Source organism: Artemia sp. Qi Xiang Cuo, chromosome 18 (assembly GCF_049724085.1).
Source record: "Artemia sp. Qi Xiang Cuo chromosome 18, ASM4972408v1, whole genome shotgun sequence".
Classification (NCBI taxonomy): Eukaryota; Metazoa; Arthropoda; class Branchiopoda; order Anostraca; family Artemiidae; genus Artemia; species Artemia sp. Qi Xiang Cuo.
Genome location: NC_142811.1, coordinates 11,727,860 through 11,747,865, shown reverse-complemented (window position 1 = coordinate 11,747,865; position 20,006 = coordinate 11,727,860). Strand labels below are relative to the sequence as shown.

At 35.9% G+C, this 20,006-nt stretch overlaps 1 protein-coding gene across 1 annotated transcript in view; it reads left to right on the top strand.

Annotated features, from left to right (window-relative positions):
• Positions 1-20,006, top strand: part of LOC148941206 (inactive tyrosine-protein kinase RYK-like) — a 180,381-nt gene that overhangs the window by 116,594 nt on the left and 43,781 nt on the right. The window contains exon 7 of the mRNA XM_089104119.1: positions 16,196-16,361. Coding sequence (XP_088960245.1) covers positions 16,196-16,361 — 166 coding nt within the window. The remainder of the gene's footprint in view (positions 1-16,195; positions 16,362-20,006) is intronic.

Genomic DNA, 20,006 nt, shown 5'->3' with positions numbered 1-20,006 from the left:
CAAAATTCTAACTTTAGCGCAAACAGCAAGGTATTGACGAGGGGGCAACCCCCCCTCATATACTAAATAGTTTGTGTTCGTTTTGAGATTAAATGTTGCTTCTTACTTTCAGTTGAAAAAACTTTCTTTTTATTTAATATACAATATAGAATGAATGGTTGTTATGTGTCATGTATGTATTATGTATTCATGTATGCATGTATGCATTTTCCACGAGAACAATTCTACGGCAGAAATTTCCATAATAAAATCCATTTGATTTACACTTTTTTTTCGAAGTCTCTGTGTGCGTAGCACAGTTTATAGAATTATAATTATATAAACTGTGGTGCGTAGTCACACAGAGGTAATTTGTATAATTTAGGTAATTAGGTAATTTGTATAAATTTAGGGTAAAGAAAAACTTTATTCAGTCTGGGATTAACCATTTTATGGAAAGCGTGACGTTTGAAAAAATTCGATGTTCGCGTTTATCGATTCAGTGCATTATCCTTTTTCTTAATCTATGGACTCGATTGCCCAGTTAAGGCAATTTTGGTGGGGTTTTTCAGTCATAGAATTGTCAGAGGGGGGAATTATCTGCGGGGAGAATTGTCCAAAAACTTAAAACACGATCATTATTAATACACAGGGGTGTTTTTCAGGATGGATTTTTGGTGCGGGGAATTTTTCACGAGGTAATTTTGCGAGGGAAAGATTTTTTCTTGGATCTACTTTTTTTGAGATTGTAGCACGCGTTGGGTAAGCTAGTAATCTATATTTCTTTACAGTAAACTCTTGCTTTGGAGGCCGTCAATCTCTGTCTTTGACATACTCTCTTACATATTCTTTTTTGTTTTTCTTTCCTTTATGTGTTTATTTAATTTTGTTTAATTCATTTTGTTTTTTTCCGTTAATAAGGCCTTTCGGACGTGAAATCGAAAAATTTGAATTTCTTTTGTATTTAAAGTTGTTATTTTTTGTTTTGTCCACTGATTTGTCTTAAAAGTTTTTACCAATTTTCTTTTTAGTTTCATTTGTTAAACTCTTTAAATGGAAAGGCAGTGGGGTCTAAGAAATTATATAGGTTCTTACGATAGAGACTTATTTGTTTTTATCATTTATATTTGATGACATCTAATCCCTTATCTTTATAGGTTTGCTGTGTTTTTTCTTTTCCCGTATTTTTTTGATTTGTTTCGTTTGTTGGAGTGTCTTTTTAAAATTATTTAATTATCTTCAATACTTCTCATTTTTGAGGGAAATTAATAAATCAAAATAAGAGTCTGTAACACGCTAATTTTTAGAACAGATCTAACAGCTTTTCTGTTCCCGTCTTTGCTGATCCCAATATCTTCGAAAGACTCAAGTCGTATATTTTTATCAAACAGTTCATGGTAACAAACTGTAAGTAAGGAGCGACCCCGCTCAATAGTAACCAAAACTCTAAAAACCGAAATTTAGATACCGATAGATACATCAATAGAATCAGATTTTTATGCTGATTTCAAATATATAAGTTTAGTTTTACCCATCAAAAGTTACGCGCTTGAGAAAATTTGCCTAATTTTCGAAAAAAGGGGAAACAACCCCAAAAAGTCATGAGACTTTAATGAAAAGCAAATCACCAGATTCAGTTTGTCAGAAAACCCTACTATAGAAGTTTAAAGCTTTTACCTGCAAAACCGTTGAATTTTGTGTTTTTAGCCAAAATAAATATTACGGATGCATATTTATTTGTTTGTTTGTTTGGTTTTTTCCCAGGGGGGATCATATCAATCTAGTTGTCTTAGAAAATCGTGAGAGAGCTCATCTGAACGGAAACTAAAAGTTCTAGTGTCCTTTTTAAGTGACCAAAAATTGGAGGGCAACTTGGCCCCCTCCCACGCTCATTTTTCCCCAAAGTCACCCAATCAAAATTTTGAGATAGCCATTTTGTTCAGCATAGTCGGAAAACTAACAAATATGTCTTTGAGGATGACTTAATCCCCCAAAGTTCCCAGGGGAAGGGCTGCAAGTTATGAACTTTGCCCATTATTTGCATATAGTATTGGTTAATGGGAAGTATTCACACCTTACAGGAGGGATTTTTTCTGGTGGGGGGTGGTCGGAGGAGGGGGTTACGGGTGAGGATATTTTCATGGAGGATGTTTCCTTGGGGGTAGAGACATTTCTATGAAGGGGGTGCCGGATTTCCCAGCATTATTTAAAAAACGATCAGGAACTAAATAAAAAAAACAAAACAAGTTTTTTCAACTGAAAGTAAGGAGCAACATTAAAACTTGAAACAAATTGAAATTATTACGTATATGAGGGGGCTCGCCCCCTAGTCAATAACTCGCCCTTTACGCTAAAGTTTTTTTTATTACTTTCAAAAGAGCTATCTATTCTAATTAATCGGCCTTTGTGATTCAGGGTTTTTTTGATTCGAAAAAAATTCGAACTTTAGCGTAAAGAGCGAGGTATTGACTAAGGGGAAACTCCCTAATATACGTAATAAAAACATACAAATATAGAAGTTTGTTCCGTAAGTTAATTCGTAAGTTACGTCAGAACAAAATTTCGAGAAAGCCATTTAGCCAAAACAAGTAAAATTAATATGCAAATTTCATTCTAATTATTCATGTACGGTGAGCCAAAATCAAAGCTGCATTAGTTCAAAAACGTTCAGAAATTAAATAAAAAAAAAGTTTTTTTTAACTGAAAGTAAGGAGCGACATTAAAACTTAAAACGAACAGAAATTATTTCGTATATAAAAGGGGCTATCCCCTCCTCAACGCCTCGCTCTTTACGCTAAAGTTTGACTCTGTCGCACAACTTTATTTTTTAAAGCAATAAAAAAAACTTTAGCGTAAAGAGCGAGGCGTTGAGGAGGGGACAGCCCCTTTCATATACGGAATAATTTCGGTTCGTTTTAAGTTTTAATGTCACTCTTTACTTTCAGTTAAAAAAACTTGTTTTTTTTTATATTTAATTTTAATATAAAGCATAGGAGGAGTCTAATCTTCTGTTTATTCTTTTCTATTTCTTATGCCTCTTATAATATGAATTTATTGCTACTCTCGTTTTTGTTTGTAATTAACTTTCTTTTTTACTTCTAATTTAGTTTCATTTTTATTTTTGTCTTGGAAATGATAGCAAACATGGTTTCTTTGACAAAGAGGAATAATAAATAAATTGAATGAAATATTTTATTACCCACCAACACAAAACGTGAAGACGATGAAATACAAAAAGAGAGAAAAACAAGACACAAAAACACATAACGGACTACAAACAATTAAAAAAAGAATACCCATCCATGGGTAGTCCATCTTCTTACTACACATGTAAAAGGTCAGGTCATCAAAACTATAAATAGGGTCAGCAATAAAATATTTTTTTTTATCGAAACCAAATGGGAAGTTGAAGAAGTTACATGGTACCGCGAACAATACATGAGGCAAAGTCACAGCATTATACAGCTTAGCCAAGAACACTTTTATAATGCTTAGCTCTGACAAAACAAGCAACGCGTTTGAGCGACGTAATTTCTGCTCAGTACGGGCAATAATCAGCTTACGGGTTGCAGCTACAGCAGGACCAATTGGAGGGCCCAGGTAAATCAGTTCCCTTATATATTTTATAGCGGTACTACCAAGATTTACCTCATCAAGGGTAAGATCGTGCGGACAATTAAAAAGCAAAACTGGCGACTTCATAGCGTTCAAAGACAAACCGTAAGCTTATATTTATCATCCTTAACAGGAAAACTATTTCCAAGGCTAGCAATCAACCAAGAGACGTATCTAGTGATTTTACGAACGTCATAAGTTAAAATTGGTGGCCTGATAATCACATCTGGTTCATTTACCCTAAGACCTCCTTTTCACACGGAATTTATTTTGAATTGCACAGGGTATCAGTAAACATTTCCTGTAACAGGAAGTTGCCAAATACATTATTTTAGTTTTTCTATAAATATGTCGTTATTATCTGACCGTCCAACAGGGGGTAAATACATTTCTTTCCCATGACTTTTTCACCAAGGGTTCATGATTGGCAGCCAATCGTTTCCGCATCAAATTGTTCTCCAGAGACAAAAGTTCCGTTTAATTTCTATCTAGAAAACAATCCCATCTGATAAAGTGCCTAATCAAAGAGGATGATATTTTATTCAGGTCAGGATACCCAATTCAGGTGGAAACTTATCGTTGCTTAGTTATAATCAGTAGAGTATTCTGAATTGATGGAAGAAATATAGGAATAAATTTCCCAAAATTATAGAAAAGGGTTTATTTTGCGATGATGCAGTCTTGCTTCCACCTGCTTCTCATTTAACTAACCAAATGGTCTGTCGGACGATTAATCTGAAAAAGGAACAAAACTGCAACGTATACTTTTGTCGGGGAACGGGAAAATTTTTGTCCCCTTTTCAAACACAAAATTATAATTAATTTCACTCACCCCTCCCCTTAAAAAGAAATCTTGAAAGTTTCAATTCAATCTCCCAGCCGCGGGAGAAAACAGGATAAAATTACCAAAATATAAGCTCCGTGAATTTTTGATGAACCATGGTTACATGCAACCTGTTTATTGAACATACTCACTTGCCTTCAGGCGTAAAAATGAAAAAAAATGTTTCATCTCTGCTTACTATCGGAGAAATTCTGACGCTTCAGGTTAGGCTGTTCTATTTCGATAGACACCTCAGCTAACCGTTTTATATTGACTGATTGAAATTTGTCGAAATTATTAATTATATAATGTAAGGTAATGCAAAACAATCCGTGGCTATCAGCGTAAATTCAAACGTTGTAATAGTATTAAGGCGCAGTAAGGTGATCCGAAGTGTTCAAGTGTTTGGTAGTACTTTACTGGAAACAAAATATTTCCAGATATCCCTTAAAATATTTTTAAGTTCTCATACGAACTTTTATTAAGTTTCCAGTTAAGCGCAAGCAGCCACTTGAACTGTAGAAGGGAGCGTTTGAGGAGACAACACCCTCCCTTTCTATTTGGGTAATTGTTACCTGATTTGGTCTTCAAAGTAGTCCCCGAAGCCGCGCCGTGCCGACATGACGGCGGCGAATGTGTGATTTAGCATCAGCGGTGGCGCGTCGCCAAACGCACTGAAATTTTTTGGCGGCGCACCGCCAATTTCTGAATGGCGGCGCGCCACGGCGCGCCATTTTTTTGATTAAAAATAATAATAAAATTCCATTCCACAAGCACGTTCAACTTGATTTTAGTAAGGATTTTTAAATGGTTGGCTAAAAACATATAAGAACAATATGACAAGACAGGAATTTGTTGGGCCGTGCGAAAAGTGTTTATGTTCACCGTCGATCAGACCAAGTAGAATTCTCATTTTTAGCCACTAGACCCAGGGAAACCTATGTTGCGTTTATGTTTAGTATAGCATTGTTTCTTATAAAATCCCGTGTTTAGTCATTTTCTTCTTGTTAGTGACTTGGAGTAATGTGTGCATAACTTTTAAGTTTGAAGTTCAAACATCTCCTATTCATTAAATACATAGGAAAAGGAAGTGAAAAAAAAAATAACAACAGCAAAAAAACACTGTATACAAATCTGATACCATGAGGTAACAACACCAAAAATTTTAAATCAGCGGTTACAAGAAGGTTAGTTCAGAGATGACACTCTGAACAAGTTTATTGCTGTCATGGGCAAAAGTGAGTTTGTTCACTCTGCTTGGAGCCTGCATTGATCTTTTTGCAGTCACTATCAGTCCTGTCGTGCTAAAAAGCCGTTTAGCTGGGGCACTTGTAGCTGGTACAGCCAGAACCTGATGAGCGTAAACTGCCACTCACGGGATCTGATACTAGCATTGAACCTTGGGGTCCCACAGAATGCCGTAAATGGGCTTCTTCTTTGTATCTGCTGAAATAAGTTGTTTTTATCAGGGAAAACTAATCTGCACCTTTACCATAGGGCCTCTGCGCCCTACACTAAAGGGGGAACTAAAGGGAAACCTTCACCCTCTTTTCTTATCAACACGGAATAACCCTCTAAAATTCTTTTCTGGAAGAAGTGGTCGTTTTATGAAGTTTCAAATCACAGTTTAAACTTCAGTTTAAACTTTGACTTAAACTGAAAACTTCAGTATGCTACTTCACACTGAAGTTTTCAGTGTGGGAACTTAATACTTCAACCTCAGTGTGCTCTGCTCACTGTACAAAAAAAAAAAAAAAAATGTAATTCATTTCTATAGATATATTTCTATACTAGCTAACATTAAAAAATATAAATGTTTTTACTTTTACAACTCTAATAAATCATATAATATTAAAATTTTGATTACCAAATATCAGTATATGTATATTAAACTCACAATGCACATTCAATTGTATTTTTCAGTAAATTGCAAACTATGTTCTGGCCTTGGGAAGGCTTAGGGGTTTTGAGCCCAAGTCATGTTAATTTCTGCTCGTTTTAAGTTGGACTAGGTTATCTATTGTAATTTCTCTTTGTTTTGGGTTTCATTTATTTATCGATGCTGATTTGTGGTAGTTTCGCGCTTGGTAGATTATTTGATTTTATTTTTGCTCATTTTTGGTTTAATGGAGTTCTTTACTTTTCTTTGAAAAACTTATTTTGAGGAAAAAGTTTTTTTAATTAATTTTTGTTCGTTTTACATAGTCTTTTCAGGGAAATAGAAAATAATACTTTAAATATTTACTTTTAATACTTTAAATATTAAGACAACATTTAGTTTTTAAACATAATGGGCAAATGGAAGGGTGGGGGTGGGAGGGGGATTAGTTGCCCTCCAATCAGTTTCGACTATTAAAAAGGGCATTAGCCCATTCTATTTTCAAATGAATGAACCCTTTTCGAAGTTCCTACGACAGCCCTTTCTATACGAAGTGCCCTGGTCTAAAAAAAAAAAAAACAAAAAACATTTTACCCACATCGATCTTTACTATAAAAAGGTCAAGCCTTCCAATCATTTTTGACTACTAAAAAGGGCACTAGGCCCTTTTTATTTCCAATCGAATGAGCCCTTTTTGAGTTTCTACGACAACGCTTCCTATAAGCACCTTATATGCCCCCAGGGCATAAATTACAACCCTTACCCTAAGGGCTGTTAGGGGGGTTGTCTTCTTCAAAGACCTAATTTCCAGAACTTTCAACTACGCTAAACAAAAGGGCTATCTCAAATTTTTATTGGATGTGTTTGGGGAAATGATGGGCGTGAGAGGGGCTTTAGTTGCTCTCCAATCACTTTCAACTATTAAAAAGGGCACTAGCCCTCTCAATTTCCAATTAAATGAGCCCCTTTCGAATTTTTTACGACAACACTATAAAAACCTTATATGCCCCAGGGCATAACTTACAACCTTTGCCCTGAAGGCTCTGGGGATTTTTTCATCCTCAATTATATAATTTCCAGAACTTTCGACTACGTTGAACAAAATGGCTATCTCTAAACTTCAATTGAATGTGTTTGAGGAAATGGTGGACGTGAGAGGGGGGTTAACTACTCTCCACTTACTTTCGACTATTAAAAAGGGGAACTAGCCCTTTCAATCTCTTATCAAATGAGCCCTTTTTGAAATTTCTACAACAATTTTCTATATAATTCTTATATGTCCCCAGGGCATAACTTACAACCCTTGTACTAAGGGCACTGAGGGGGTTATCATCCTAAAAGACCTAATTTCCAGTACTTTCAACTGCGCTAAACAAAATGAATATCTCAAAATTTTGATTGGGTGTGTTTTGGGAAATGGTGGGCATGACAGGGGGTTTATTTGCCCTTCAATCACTTTCGACTATTAAAAACGGCACTAGCCCTTTCAATTTCCAATTGAATGCGCCCTTTTGAAGTTTCTACAACATCGCTTTCTATAAATACCTTATATGCCCCCAGGACATAACTTAAAATCCTTGCCCGGAGGGCTGTTGGGGGGGAAGGGTTGTCATCCCTAAAGACCTGATTTCCAAAACTTTCAACTACGTTGAATAAAATGGCTATTGATTGGATGTGTTTGGGGGAAAGATGGGCGTAAAAGGGGGGTTAGTTGCCTTTAAATCGCTTTCGAATTTTCAAAAGGGCACTAGCCCTTTGAATATCCAATCGAATGAGCCCTTTTTCAAATTTCTACGACAAAGATTTCAATAAAAACCTTATATGCCCCCAAGGCATAACTTATAACCCTTTCCCTGAAGACTATGGGGGGAGTGCCATACTCAAAGGTATAGTTTCCAGAACTTTTAACAGCGTGGAACAAAATGGCTATCTCAAAATATTGACTGGATGTGTTTGGGGAAATGATGGCAGTGGAAGGGGTGTTAGTTGCTTTCCAATCACCTTCGACTATTAAAACGAGCACTAGCCACTTCAATTTCCAATTTAATGAGCCCTTTTTGAAGTTTCTATGACAACGCCTTCTACAAAAACCTTATACGCCCTTAGGGCATAATTAACAACCCTTGCTCTGAGGGCTGTAGGGGTTGTCATCCTCAAAGACCTAATTTCCAGAACGTCCAATTACGTTCAACAAAATTGCTATCTCAAAATTTTGATTGGATGTGTTTGGGGAAATGGTGGGCCTGAGAGGTGGGTTAGTTGCCCTCCAACCATTTTCGACTATTAAAAAGGGCACTAGCCCTTTGAATTTCCAACCTAATGAGCCTTTTTGAAGTTTCTATGAGAAAACTCTCTATAAAAAAAACCTTATATGCCCCCAGGGCATAAATTACAACCCTTGCGCTGCGTGCTGTTGGGGAGTGTTCTCCTCAGAAACATAATTTATATCTGGAAATCCACTACACTGAACAAAATGGCTATCTCAAAATTTTGATTGGATGTGTTTGGGGGAATGGTGGGCGTGGAAGGGTTGTTAGTTGCCTTTCAATCAATTTCGACAATTAAAAAGGGCATCTAGCCAATTTCAATTTTCAATCCAATGAACCCTGTTTGAAGTTTCTACGACAACGCTTTCTGTAAAAACCTTATATTGCCCCAGGGCATAACTTACAACCCTTGCCCTGAGGGCTCTGGAGGGTTGTCATCCTCAAAGACCTAATTTCCAGAATTTTCAACTACATGAACAAAATGGCTATCTCAAAATTTTGATTGGATATGCTTGAGGAAAAGTGGGCGTGAGAGGGGGGTTAGTTGCCCTCCAATCACTTACGACTATTAAAAAGGGCACTAGCCCTTTCAATTTCCAATTGAATGAGCTTTTTTTGAAGTTTTTACGACAAAGCTTTCTATAAGAACCTTATATGCCCCCAGGGCATAACTTACAACCCTTTCCCTTAGGGATGTGATTGAGTGTCCTCCTCAAAAACATAATTTCTATATGTAAATCAACTACACTGAACAAAATGGCTATCTCAAAATTTTGATTGGGTGTTTTTCGGGAAATGGTCGCATGGAAGGGGTGTTAGTTGCTTTCCAATCACTTTTTACTATTAAAAAGGGCACAAACCCCTCCAATTTCCAATTGAATGGGCCCTTTTCGAAGTTTCCACGACAACTTCTTGGATACGAAGTGCCCTGGTCCAAAGAAAAAATAATAAATAATACATTGTGCCAGCATCGTTTTATATTCCCCCAAGGCATAACTTACAACCCTTACCCTGAGGGTTGTAGGGGAGTGTCCTCCTCAAAAACATATTTTCTATCTCCAAATCAACTACGTTGAAGAATATGACTATCTGAAATTTTGATTGGATGTGTTTGGGGAATGTTGGGCGTGGAAGGGGTGTTAGTTACCTTCCAATCACTTTTGACTATTGAAAAGGGCAAAAGCCACTCCAATTTCCAATCGAATGAGCCCTTTTTGAAGTTTCTACGACAACTCCTTCAATACAAAGTGCCCTGGTATAAAGAGAAAAAAAAAATACATTATGCCAACATTGTTCTTTACTTAGGGAGCGCTATTGCGCTGCCTATGTCTATCCTGAATTGTCTATTGCTCTTTTACCTACCTCTTTTCATCCGAAAAATCAGAAAGAAAAAAGGAACAGAATTTCAAAGTGGAAGGTTAGGGGTTCTGAGCCGATGGGGAAGGCTTAGGGGTTCTGAGCCCAAGTCATGTTAATTTCTGCTCGTTTTGAGTTTGACTCGGTTATTTATTGTAATTTCTGTTCGTTTCATTTATTTATCGATGGTGATTTGTGGTAGTTTCACGCTCGGTAGATTATTTGATTTTATTTTTGCTCATTTTGGTTTAATGGAGTTCTCTACTTTTCTGTGAAAAATTTATTTTGTGGAAAAAATTGTTTTAAATAATTTCTGTTCGTTTTATATTGACATAGTATTTTCATAGTATTTAAATAATACTTTAAATATTTTCTTTTTTTTAAGACTTTATAGTTTGGCCTGCTATTTGTATAATGGAGAAAACTTTTCAGCAATTTTTAACAACATGCACCCTTTTAAAAATCTTGACACAAATAGTAGTGTTTAATTTAGTTTCATACCTCCTCTAGTTGACCTGACCTAAAATGACCTAGTTGACGTTATTTTGAATTGGTTCAATTTTAATAGCAGAAGTAGCCCCGAAAGTTTGAACATAATACCCTCAGTCGTTCTTGGGATACTGCTGAGATGCCTTATTGGGAATTAGTATTAACATAGTGCATTATGATTTAATCTTAAGACAACATTTAGTTTTTCAACATAATGGGCAAACGGAAGGGTGGGGGGGGCCGGGTCATTAGTTGCCCTGCGATCAATTTTGACAATTAAAAAGGGCATCAGCCCTGTCTATTTTCAAACGAATGAGCCCTTTTCGAAGTTACATAAAAATGTCAAGGTTTCCAATCACTTTCGACTATTAAAAAGGGCACTAGGCCTTTTGATTTCCAATCGAAAGAGCCCTTTTTCAGCTTCTACGACAACGATTTATATAAACACATTTATGCCCCAGGGCATAAATTACAATACTTACCCTAAGGTCTGATAGGGGGGTTGTCATCCTCAAAAACCTAACTTCCAGAACTTTCAACTACATTGAACAAAATGGCTAACTCCAAGTTTTGATGGGATGTGTTTGGGGAAATGGTGGGCGTGAGAGGAGCGTTAATCGTTCTCTAATCACTTTCAACAATTAAAAAGGGTACTTGCCCATTCAATTTTCAATAAAACGAGTCCTTTTTGAAGTTTCTACGACAACGCTTCCAATATAAACCTTATATCCCCCCGGGCATAACATGCAATCCTTGCCCTGAGGGCGGGGGGAGGGTTGTCATCCTCAAAGACCTAATTTCCAGAACTTTCTAGTACGTTGAACGAAATGTCTATCTGAAAATTTTGATTGAATGTGTTTTGGGGAACGGTGGGCGTGAGAGGGGGGTTAGTTACCCTCCAATCACTTTCGACTTTTAAAAAAGGGCACTAGCCCTTTGAATATCGAATCGAATGAGCCCTTTTTCAAGTTTCTACGACAAAGATTTCAATAAAAACCTTATATGGGCACTAGCCTATTAAAAAGGGCACTAGCCCTTTCAATATCCTATCAAATGAGCCCTTTTTGAAATATCTACAACAATTTTCTGTATAATTCTTATATGTCCCCAGGGCATAATTTACAACCCTTGTACGAAGGGCACTGAGGGGGTTATCATCCTAAAAGACCTAGTTTCCAGAACTTTCAACTACGCTGAACAAAATAGATATCTCAAAATTTTGATTGGGTGTGTTTTTTGGGAAATGGTGGGCATGAGAGGGGGGTTAGTTACTCTTCAATTACTTTCGACTATTAAAAAGGGCACTAGCCCTTTCAATTTCAATTAAATGAGCCCTTTTGAAGTTTCTATAACATCGCTTTCTATAAATACATCATATGGCCCCAGGGCATAACTTACAACCCTTGCCCGGAGGGATGTTAGGGGGAGGGATTGTCATCCTTAAAGACCTCGTTTCCAAAACTTTCAACTACGTTGAATAAAATGGCTATCTAAAAATTTTGATTGGATGTGTTTGGGGAAAAGTGGGCGTGAGAGGGGGGTTAGTTGCCCTCAAATCACTTTCGAGTATTAAAAAAGGGGTTTATTCATTTCAATTCCCAATCGAATGAGCCTTTTTTCAAGTTTCTGTGACAAAGATTTCTATAAAAACCTTATATGCCCCCCGGGCATGACGTACAACCCACACCCTGACGGCTGTGGGGGGAGTACTTTGCTCAAATGTATAACTTCCTGAACCTTCAACTGCGTGGAATAAAATGGCTATCTCAAAATTTTGATTGGATGTGTTTGGGCAAATGGTGACCGTGGAAGGGGTGTTAGTTGCTTACCAATCACTTTTGACTATTAAAACGGGCACTACCCATTTTAATTTCCAATCGAATGAGCCCTTTTTGAAATTTCTACGACAACGCCTTCTATAAGAACCTTATATGCCCCCAGGGCATAACTTACAACCCTTGCCCTGAGGGCTGTGGGGGTGTGTCATCCTCAAAGACCTAATTTCCAGAACTTTCAACTATGTTGAAAGAAATAGCTATCTCAAAAGTTTGATTGGATGTGTTTGGGGAAAAGGTGGGCGTGAGAGGGGGGTTAGTTGCCCTGCAACCACTTTCGACCATTAAAAAGGGTAGCCTACTAGCCCTTTGAATTTCCAATTGAATGAGCCTTTTTTGAAGTTTCTACGACAACGCTCTCTATAAAAACCTTATATATCCCCAGGGCATATTTTGATTGGATGTGTTTGGGGAAATGGTTTGGGGAACTATTAAAACGGGCACTAGCCACTTCAATTTCCAATCCAATGAGTCCTTTTTAAAGTTTCTATGACAGCACTTTCTCATAAGAACCTCATATAATCCAAGGCTATAGCTTACAACTTTTATCATAAGGGCTGTGGAGGGTTATCCTCCTCAAAGACCTAGATTTCAAAATTCTCAACGGCGTTGAAAAAACGAACTATATCAAAATTTTGATAGTATATGTCTTAGGGCATTATGGCCATGAAATGAGGTTTAGCTACCCTCTATTCCCTGCTGACTTTTAAAAAGGGCACTATCCCTTTAAATTTGCGATCGAATGAGCCCTTTTTGAACTTTTTATGACAGAGCTTTCTATAAAAACTTTATGTGCCCCCAGGACATAACTTACAACCCTTGTCCTAAGGGCTGTGAGCGAGTATCCTCCTCAAAACCTATTTTCTATCTCTAAATAAACTACGCTGAACAAAATGGCTATCTCAAAATTTTGATTGGATGTGTTTGGGTCAATGGTGGGCGTGGAAGGGGTGTTAGTTTTCTTCTAATCACTTTTGACTATTAAAAAGGGCAAAAGCCACTCCAATTTCCAATCGAATGAGCCCTTTTTGAAGTTTCTACGACAACTCTTTCGATACGAAGTGCCCTGGTCTAAAGGGGGAAAGAATACGTTGTGCCAACATTGTTCTTTACTTAGGGAGCGCTTTTGCGCTGCCTATGATAACATCCTGAATTGTCTAATGCTCTTTTACCTACCTCTTTTCATCCGAAAATTCAGAAAGAAAAATGAACAGAATTTCAAAGTGGAAGGTGGAATTTTTGTTTCAAGAAAAATTTCTTCTTCTTCTTTCTACGAACCGATATACATGGCGAGCCCAAGATGACAGTATTTATCTTTAAGAAACAGATTAGCTGGGATGACGGTTGAAGCCCGGAGGTCGATATCGATAAGAAAAAAAGAGAGCAAAAACAAAAAAGGCGTTATAGTGGCGCCGCCGCCAATAAAATCAGCAGCGGCGTCTGCGCGCTGATGCAAGCTCCGCGGTGCAAGCTCCGCGGTGCCAAGAATATCTGAAAACGAGTGTCACCCGGCGATCAGTTGCCACATGGAATAGATTACCGGCGCAGGTAATCCAGGAAAACTTCACAAGTTCAAGAGAAGGTATAGCCAGTACCTCAGTGTTAAAAAATGAGGTAATTACCACGACTAGCGGCAAACCATCATATGTGATGGAGCCGTGAAGCCTGTAATATAAAAAATGTGCATTCAGAGAAAAATAAGTCTATTTCCGTTCGTACTTTAATTTATGGTTCTTATTAGCTTTATTTTCCTCTAATAAATAGGAGAAGCTACCCTCCTTTATGATGCCAACCCATCTCTCTCAACGGTAAGTTTTAATTTCGACCGTACTGGAAACAGGAAATCGTCTCAATGGGTTGTTTTCTTATGCTTTAATGTTAGGAACACAGTTTATAGAATTATCCAGTAAGTTTATCGCAGATCATTTCTGGTCTTCGTTCTTGGTGCGAACAAAAAGCTCCTCCCACTTAGTTGTTCACTTATGGATCAGTGTGTTTGCGTCTATCAATGAGAAATGGTTACAAAGTGCATTATTCGTAATAGCGGGTTTCCACTTATTTCCGATTGTTTCGCGTCAGACTTGTCTACCCGTGAAAAGATCTAATGCCGCTTATGTTTTTACGTTCTTCGGAGCACTTGCACCTCGGTCCGGGTTTTTTATAATGGGTGAGATAGGGAATGATCATACTGGATAATTATATAAACTGTGGTTAGGAATAACAATAGGAAATATTGCGCAATAAAAATACACACACAAAGAATCCTCCAGTTTTGTAACTTATAGACCTAAGCTTGATATTTAGTTTAATCAGTAATGAAGACTTTAGAAAATTCATTATACAGAGTGATATTGCAACGTAGAAAAAACACACATTACCGAAAGAATAACCATACACGGTAAGGTTTGGAGCTGTATTCTAGCAAATTGGAGCAGATTGAAAGCCAAAATATGATCGAATCTGCTTTGGTGTTTACAAAACTGGTTTGAAAGAACATGTTTAATGTTGCAACAAAAATTTGAGGATAGTAAAAAGATGTTGATTTTTAATATTCTCTGCCGTTTGGTGCTGCGAGATGGTTCAGTGCGGCTGTACAGAAAACTAAAATCAGGTAGTGGTGCCAGGTAAATTGGATTTAATTCAAAGAGTTTAAAGGTAATTCACTAGCAGAAATAGAATTCTTATGAAGGGGTGACTATGTATAGCTGATTGAAGGAGTCAAGGGCCTGAAAACCAGCTTATCTGGGTCTTGATCTTACATCTAATAATTCTCTTGACATTATCAATCTAAAACTAGTTTAACAGGTTTTAGAACTCGACCTATTCAAAGATATGATCTTGGAGTTCCCTATATCCGCGTCAGATTACGGCACCAATATGATTAATCATACTAAACAGTTAATATGATTAACTGTGTTATCATATTAAATTGTGATTAACATGTGATGATTAACTTCACATGATTAGTGAAGTTCCTCATATTAATCATACTAAACAGTCCCTGCATTCTTTAAGTCACTACCCTTTAGGAATGAATATCCTAAAGGGTAGGTTCATTATATATTTTAAACTGAAGAACCTCTATCATTTTTTTTCAGAAATCTTACTTGTGATGGTGATTTTTTTTTCTCGATATTTCGAGACATAAAAACACATAGCTCGCAATAAGGATTGTTTTCAGTAAATTGCAAAATATGTTCTGATCCTTATAAGGTACGGTAGGTGTCAGCTCTATTCTCCTTAGTTTCTGCTCGCTTTCAGTTTGACTCGGTTATATATTATTATTTCTGTTCGCTTTGGGATGTATTTATTTATTGATGATGATTTATGGTAATTTTACGCTTGAAAAATCATTTTTCTGCTCATCTTTGCTTTACTCTCTTTACTTTTCCATCACATTATTTTTTGTATTTTCCATTACAAAGAAATACTTTTTTTACGGCATACGGCATGTACCCACTTTCTTGTTTTTTAACTGTCCACTAGGTAGTATTTAAGAACATATTAAATAACAATGGTTGGTTATCTTACTCGTCAAATGTCTTTCCCCCCAAAAAAAGCTACAAACTTTAAATATTTAACATAGTTTTTGGACAAACGCGGTTAAAAACTTTTGGATGTAGAAGTTGTTTTCAAAAGACACACCATACCTAGCAGGGGAGATCCAATTCTACTCCTAATTTTTCATTGTTTACATACCTCCCTTCCCCTTTTATTCCTTCCCTCCCTCCCTCCCTATCTCTCCCTCTTTCATTCCTGCTCTCTGCCCCTTTGTATCTGTCTCACTGTATTTTACTGCACCAATTTTTGCCACAAATTTATGCATAAATGTATTTTTCCCATGATAAATTTTACAAGGATTTCATTTGCTCAAGGTCTAATAAAGAATATAAAGATACTATAGTGTAAAGTATCTGATAAATTAATAGTAAACAAATTACTTTTTTTGCAGCCAAATGTGTCAGAGAACGATCGCTTAAGACAAATTGCTGTGCTTCCATTTAGGATCACGCCAATTGCTGTTATTGAAGAAGGAAGTTTTGGGACAATCACGAAAGGTCTTTTCCTTCATCCAGAAACAAAAGTAGAAGGACAAGTACTTATCAAAACCTTAAAAGGTAGAAATTATCTTTGATTTAATCTTATAAGGTTTGAAGCAGCATTACCAGACGGAACATATTTTTGCCATTTGAGGTCTCTTTAGGCTTTCTGCACGTTCGACATTCGGCGCATTTTTGCTCATAAAAATGGTGGTTTTAGATCGTTTTGTTTTAATAGCTTCACTATGTTACACCAGTTATCTGAAAGCGATAGTTGTAAGTGCAAAGGCTGATGTTTTGAATGCAAAAATTCAAGGTATGAAAAATCCCTCATATTCTCTTAGAAGGTTTGATCCAGGATTGCCAAATGAAAGATATTTGTGCCATTCATCCCTTTTTATCTAATAAAAGTTTATTTTGACACATTTTTGCTAATAAAAATGGTGATCTCAGCACGTTTCATTTCAATAGCTTCACTATGTCTTGCCAAGCATAAGGTAGCGATAGTTTGACGTGCATTTAGGATAATGCCGATTCCTGTTATTGAAGAAGAATGTTATTAGTATTTGCTCTTCAAAATTTTTTGAGGAGGAGTTGTCTTTTCTAAGGAAAATACTAATAAGCAACATGTATCCAGGGTGGCTAATTAACCAGACTTTTTCAAAAAGAAGAAAAAGGTTTCTAGACATTTCTAAGGAAGTCTTGGAGACAACTCGGGAGAAGGATGTTTTTGTTCCTTACCATATGTACCCGGGCTAAGTGAAAAACTTAAAAGAATTTTACAGAGTAATGGTCTAAGGATAGTTTAAAGAGTAAAAATACTTTGGGTAGTTTTCTAAATTCTGGGAAGGATCTAACTATATTGGGGCAACAAAGTGGGGTCTATCAGATCCCATGTACTTGCAGAAGCTCATATGTGGGACGTAGTAACCAGAATTTGGAAATGAGATTGTTACAGCATAAAGATTCTATTTCTTCGGCTTTAAAGCAAGATTCTAAGTCTGAAGATTTTACTTCAGCCCTTTCAGAACATATTTACAATTTTCCAGACCATTTTATTTTGTTCGAAAATGTCTCTTTGATTTTTAGGGATCGGCGTTTAAAGCAAAATGTTCGTGAAACTCGTTATTCAAGAATGTTCGTGAAAATTATTGTTCGTTATTCAAAATGTTCGTGAAAATGTTATTCAAGAATATTGCTTTGAATTGGGATACAGGTGAATTTGGGCTGAACTCTATCTATGATAATTTATTAAAATCTGACAGAGTAAAGTTCAATTCACCCAATGTAGTTGACCTCTGTCCAAATTTTATACCACTGAACGCTAATGAACCGAATCCAAGAAGGTCAAAGAGGCTAGCTTCCGCCTTTGCTTTGAAAAGAATAAAGAATTAAAGAATATGTAGTTTTATTTGATTTTGTATATAAACCTTTGTTTTAAATTGTTTTTGCTTAGTTTTACTACTGATGACGGTCACTGTATATGTGACCGAAATATCTAATATTTTTGTGAATTTCTATACACTGTCTATAAAAAGGATTTTATCCCTATTTTGAACTTTTGTTTTAGAAGAAAGTTTCGAGACAGTCACAAAAGGTCATTTCCTTCATTCAGAAACAAAAGATCAGGGAGAAGTACTTATCATATCAACACGTTAAAAAATATAAACAATCCTTAATTTACTATTGTAAGATTTTTAAAGCAGTGTTGCCAAATGAGACATTTATGTCATTTTCATAGTGCCTGCATATTCGACATTCAGTACACTTTGGCTCGTAAAGATGATCCTTTCAGTGTATTTCATTTTAATTCTTCATTATGTTATAACAGGAATTTGGTAGTGATTGTTTGAAGTATGATGGCTGATGTTTTGTATATACAAAATTCAGCAGAAAAAATTTGGTTTAAATTATAACTATCGTAAAAACGATTCCAAGTTGACTGGTTGACTTTATTTAACTTTATTAAGTTATTTAAAAACGTGAACAGTGTATGCGCTGGATTAGTTTAACAATGCAAAAATACCAAAAAGCAGAGAAAATAGTCACGGAGTTTCTTGCCTCCTACACGCTCTACTTTAAATTTATTAAGTTTATATACACATAATCTTTTGGTCATCTAGTCACTAATTATTATATTCCTAATACTCAGCGCTGAATAAGTTCGGAAACCACACTGCCTTTCAATTACGATAAATAAAAGTTCAAATAGGGATAAAATCCTTTTAATAGACAGTGATAAATTTCACAAAAAAACTAGATATTTGGGTCACATTTGTAGTGAACGTCATCAGTAGTTATACTAATATAACTACTGACGACGGTTACTGCATATGTGACCGGAATATCTTTTTTTTTTGTGAAATTTATCACTGTCTATTAAAAGGATTTTATCCCTAATTGAACTTTTATTTATACTCAGCTCTGGATTAATACTTTATTGTGCCCAAAGTTAATCAAACTTCAACTCCCTTCTTAGAAAGAAGAGTTTCATTGAAATATCGATTTAAGCATACAAAAGACCATAAACACTACACCCTTATCCAAGTTGGAGACAGAAACCATTTAAACTTAACTGAAATTTCTAATCTTGGATTCTTTTGAAATTACTACAAATCTCATTTTAACAGACAAATTTGGTTAGAACAGTCTTTTAAACAATTTTTCACATTAATGAAAAAAAAAAAAACATGAATAGGTTTTCCAGGCTATAAGACCCCTAGGCTTCCAAATAATATCGATTTCTTTATAAATATCCTCTCGTTACTTCTTTTTTACATTTTCTACTTTGAAAAACAATCAAGCGTGAGAAATTAAAAAGACCTGTAATAATAGTTTTCTATGGCTTGTCGCTTAGTGTGCTAATTAACAATAAAAATTGGTCCAAGAAGCCATTATAAGTAGCTAATTGATCAGTAAAAATATAATAAAAATAATTGCCAGTAGCTTCTGAATGAGATAATCGGCTACATCAGTCTGAGCTATGAAATTCTTTAGGAATATGTTTGTCTTTACTTCGCAGCAATGCATCTTGACATTTAATTAATTTAAAAACTTTTTCCACAAAACAAGTTTTTCGAAGAAAAGTAAAGAGCTCTGTTAAACAAAAATAAGCAGAAAATAAAGTTCAATAATAGTTCAAGCATAAAACTACACAAATCACCATCAAGAAATCAAAGAAACACAAAAGAAACAGAAATTACAATAAATAACCGAGTCAAACTCAAAACGAGCAAAAATTAATATGAGTAGTGGTGACAACCCCCATGCCTGAAGACCGGAACATAATTTGCTCTTTACTGAACACAAAATACATTTTGAATTTTTCATTTTTTTTTACTTTAATCTTTAAGAAAGAAATATCAGTATATGTATATTGAACTGACAACCACGGGGATTTTTTTTCAGCAAATTATACTTGAGGAAGCTTCAACTTTATACCCCCAGTCGTTCTCGATACATTGCTGAGGTTTCTTATTGGCATCCACACATGCAGCGCCTTTTTATTTAGTTTTAAAAGAAAAATTAGTTTTAAAGCATAATGGGTCTATTACACAATTGTCAGGGGTTGACTACCTAAAATACCTAGAGACATAGCCACTGGTCCGTTCTACTATGCTGAATAAAATGGCTGTCTAGAAATTATGACTGGACGTGTTTGTAAAATGAATGGGGTTGGGAGGTGGGCTGCTTGCCCTCCAATCTCTTTTGATTCTTAAAAAC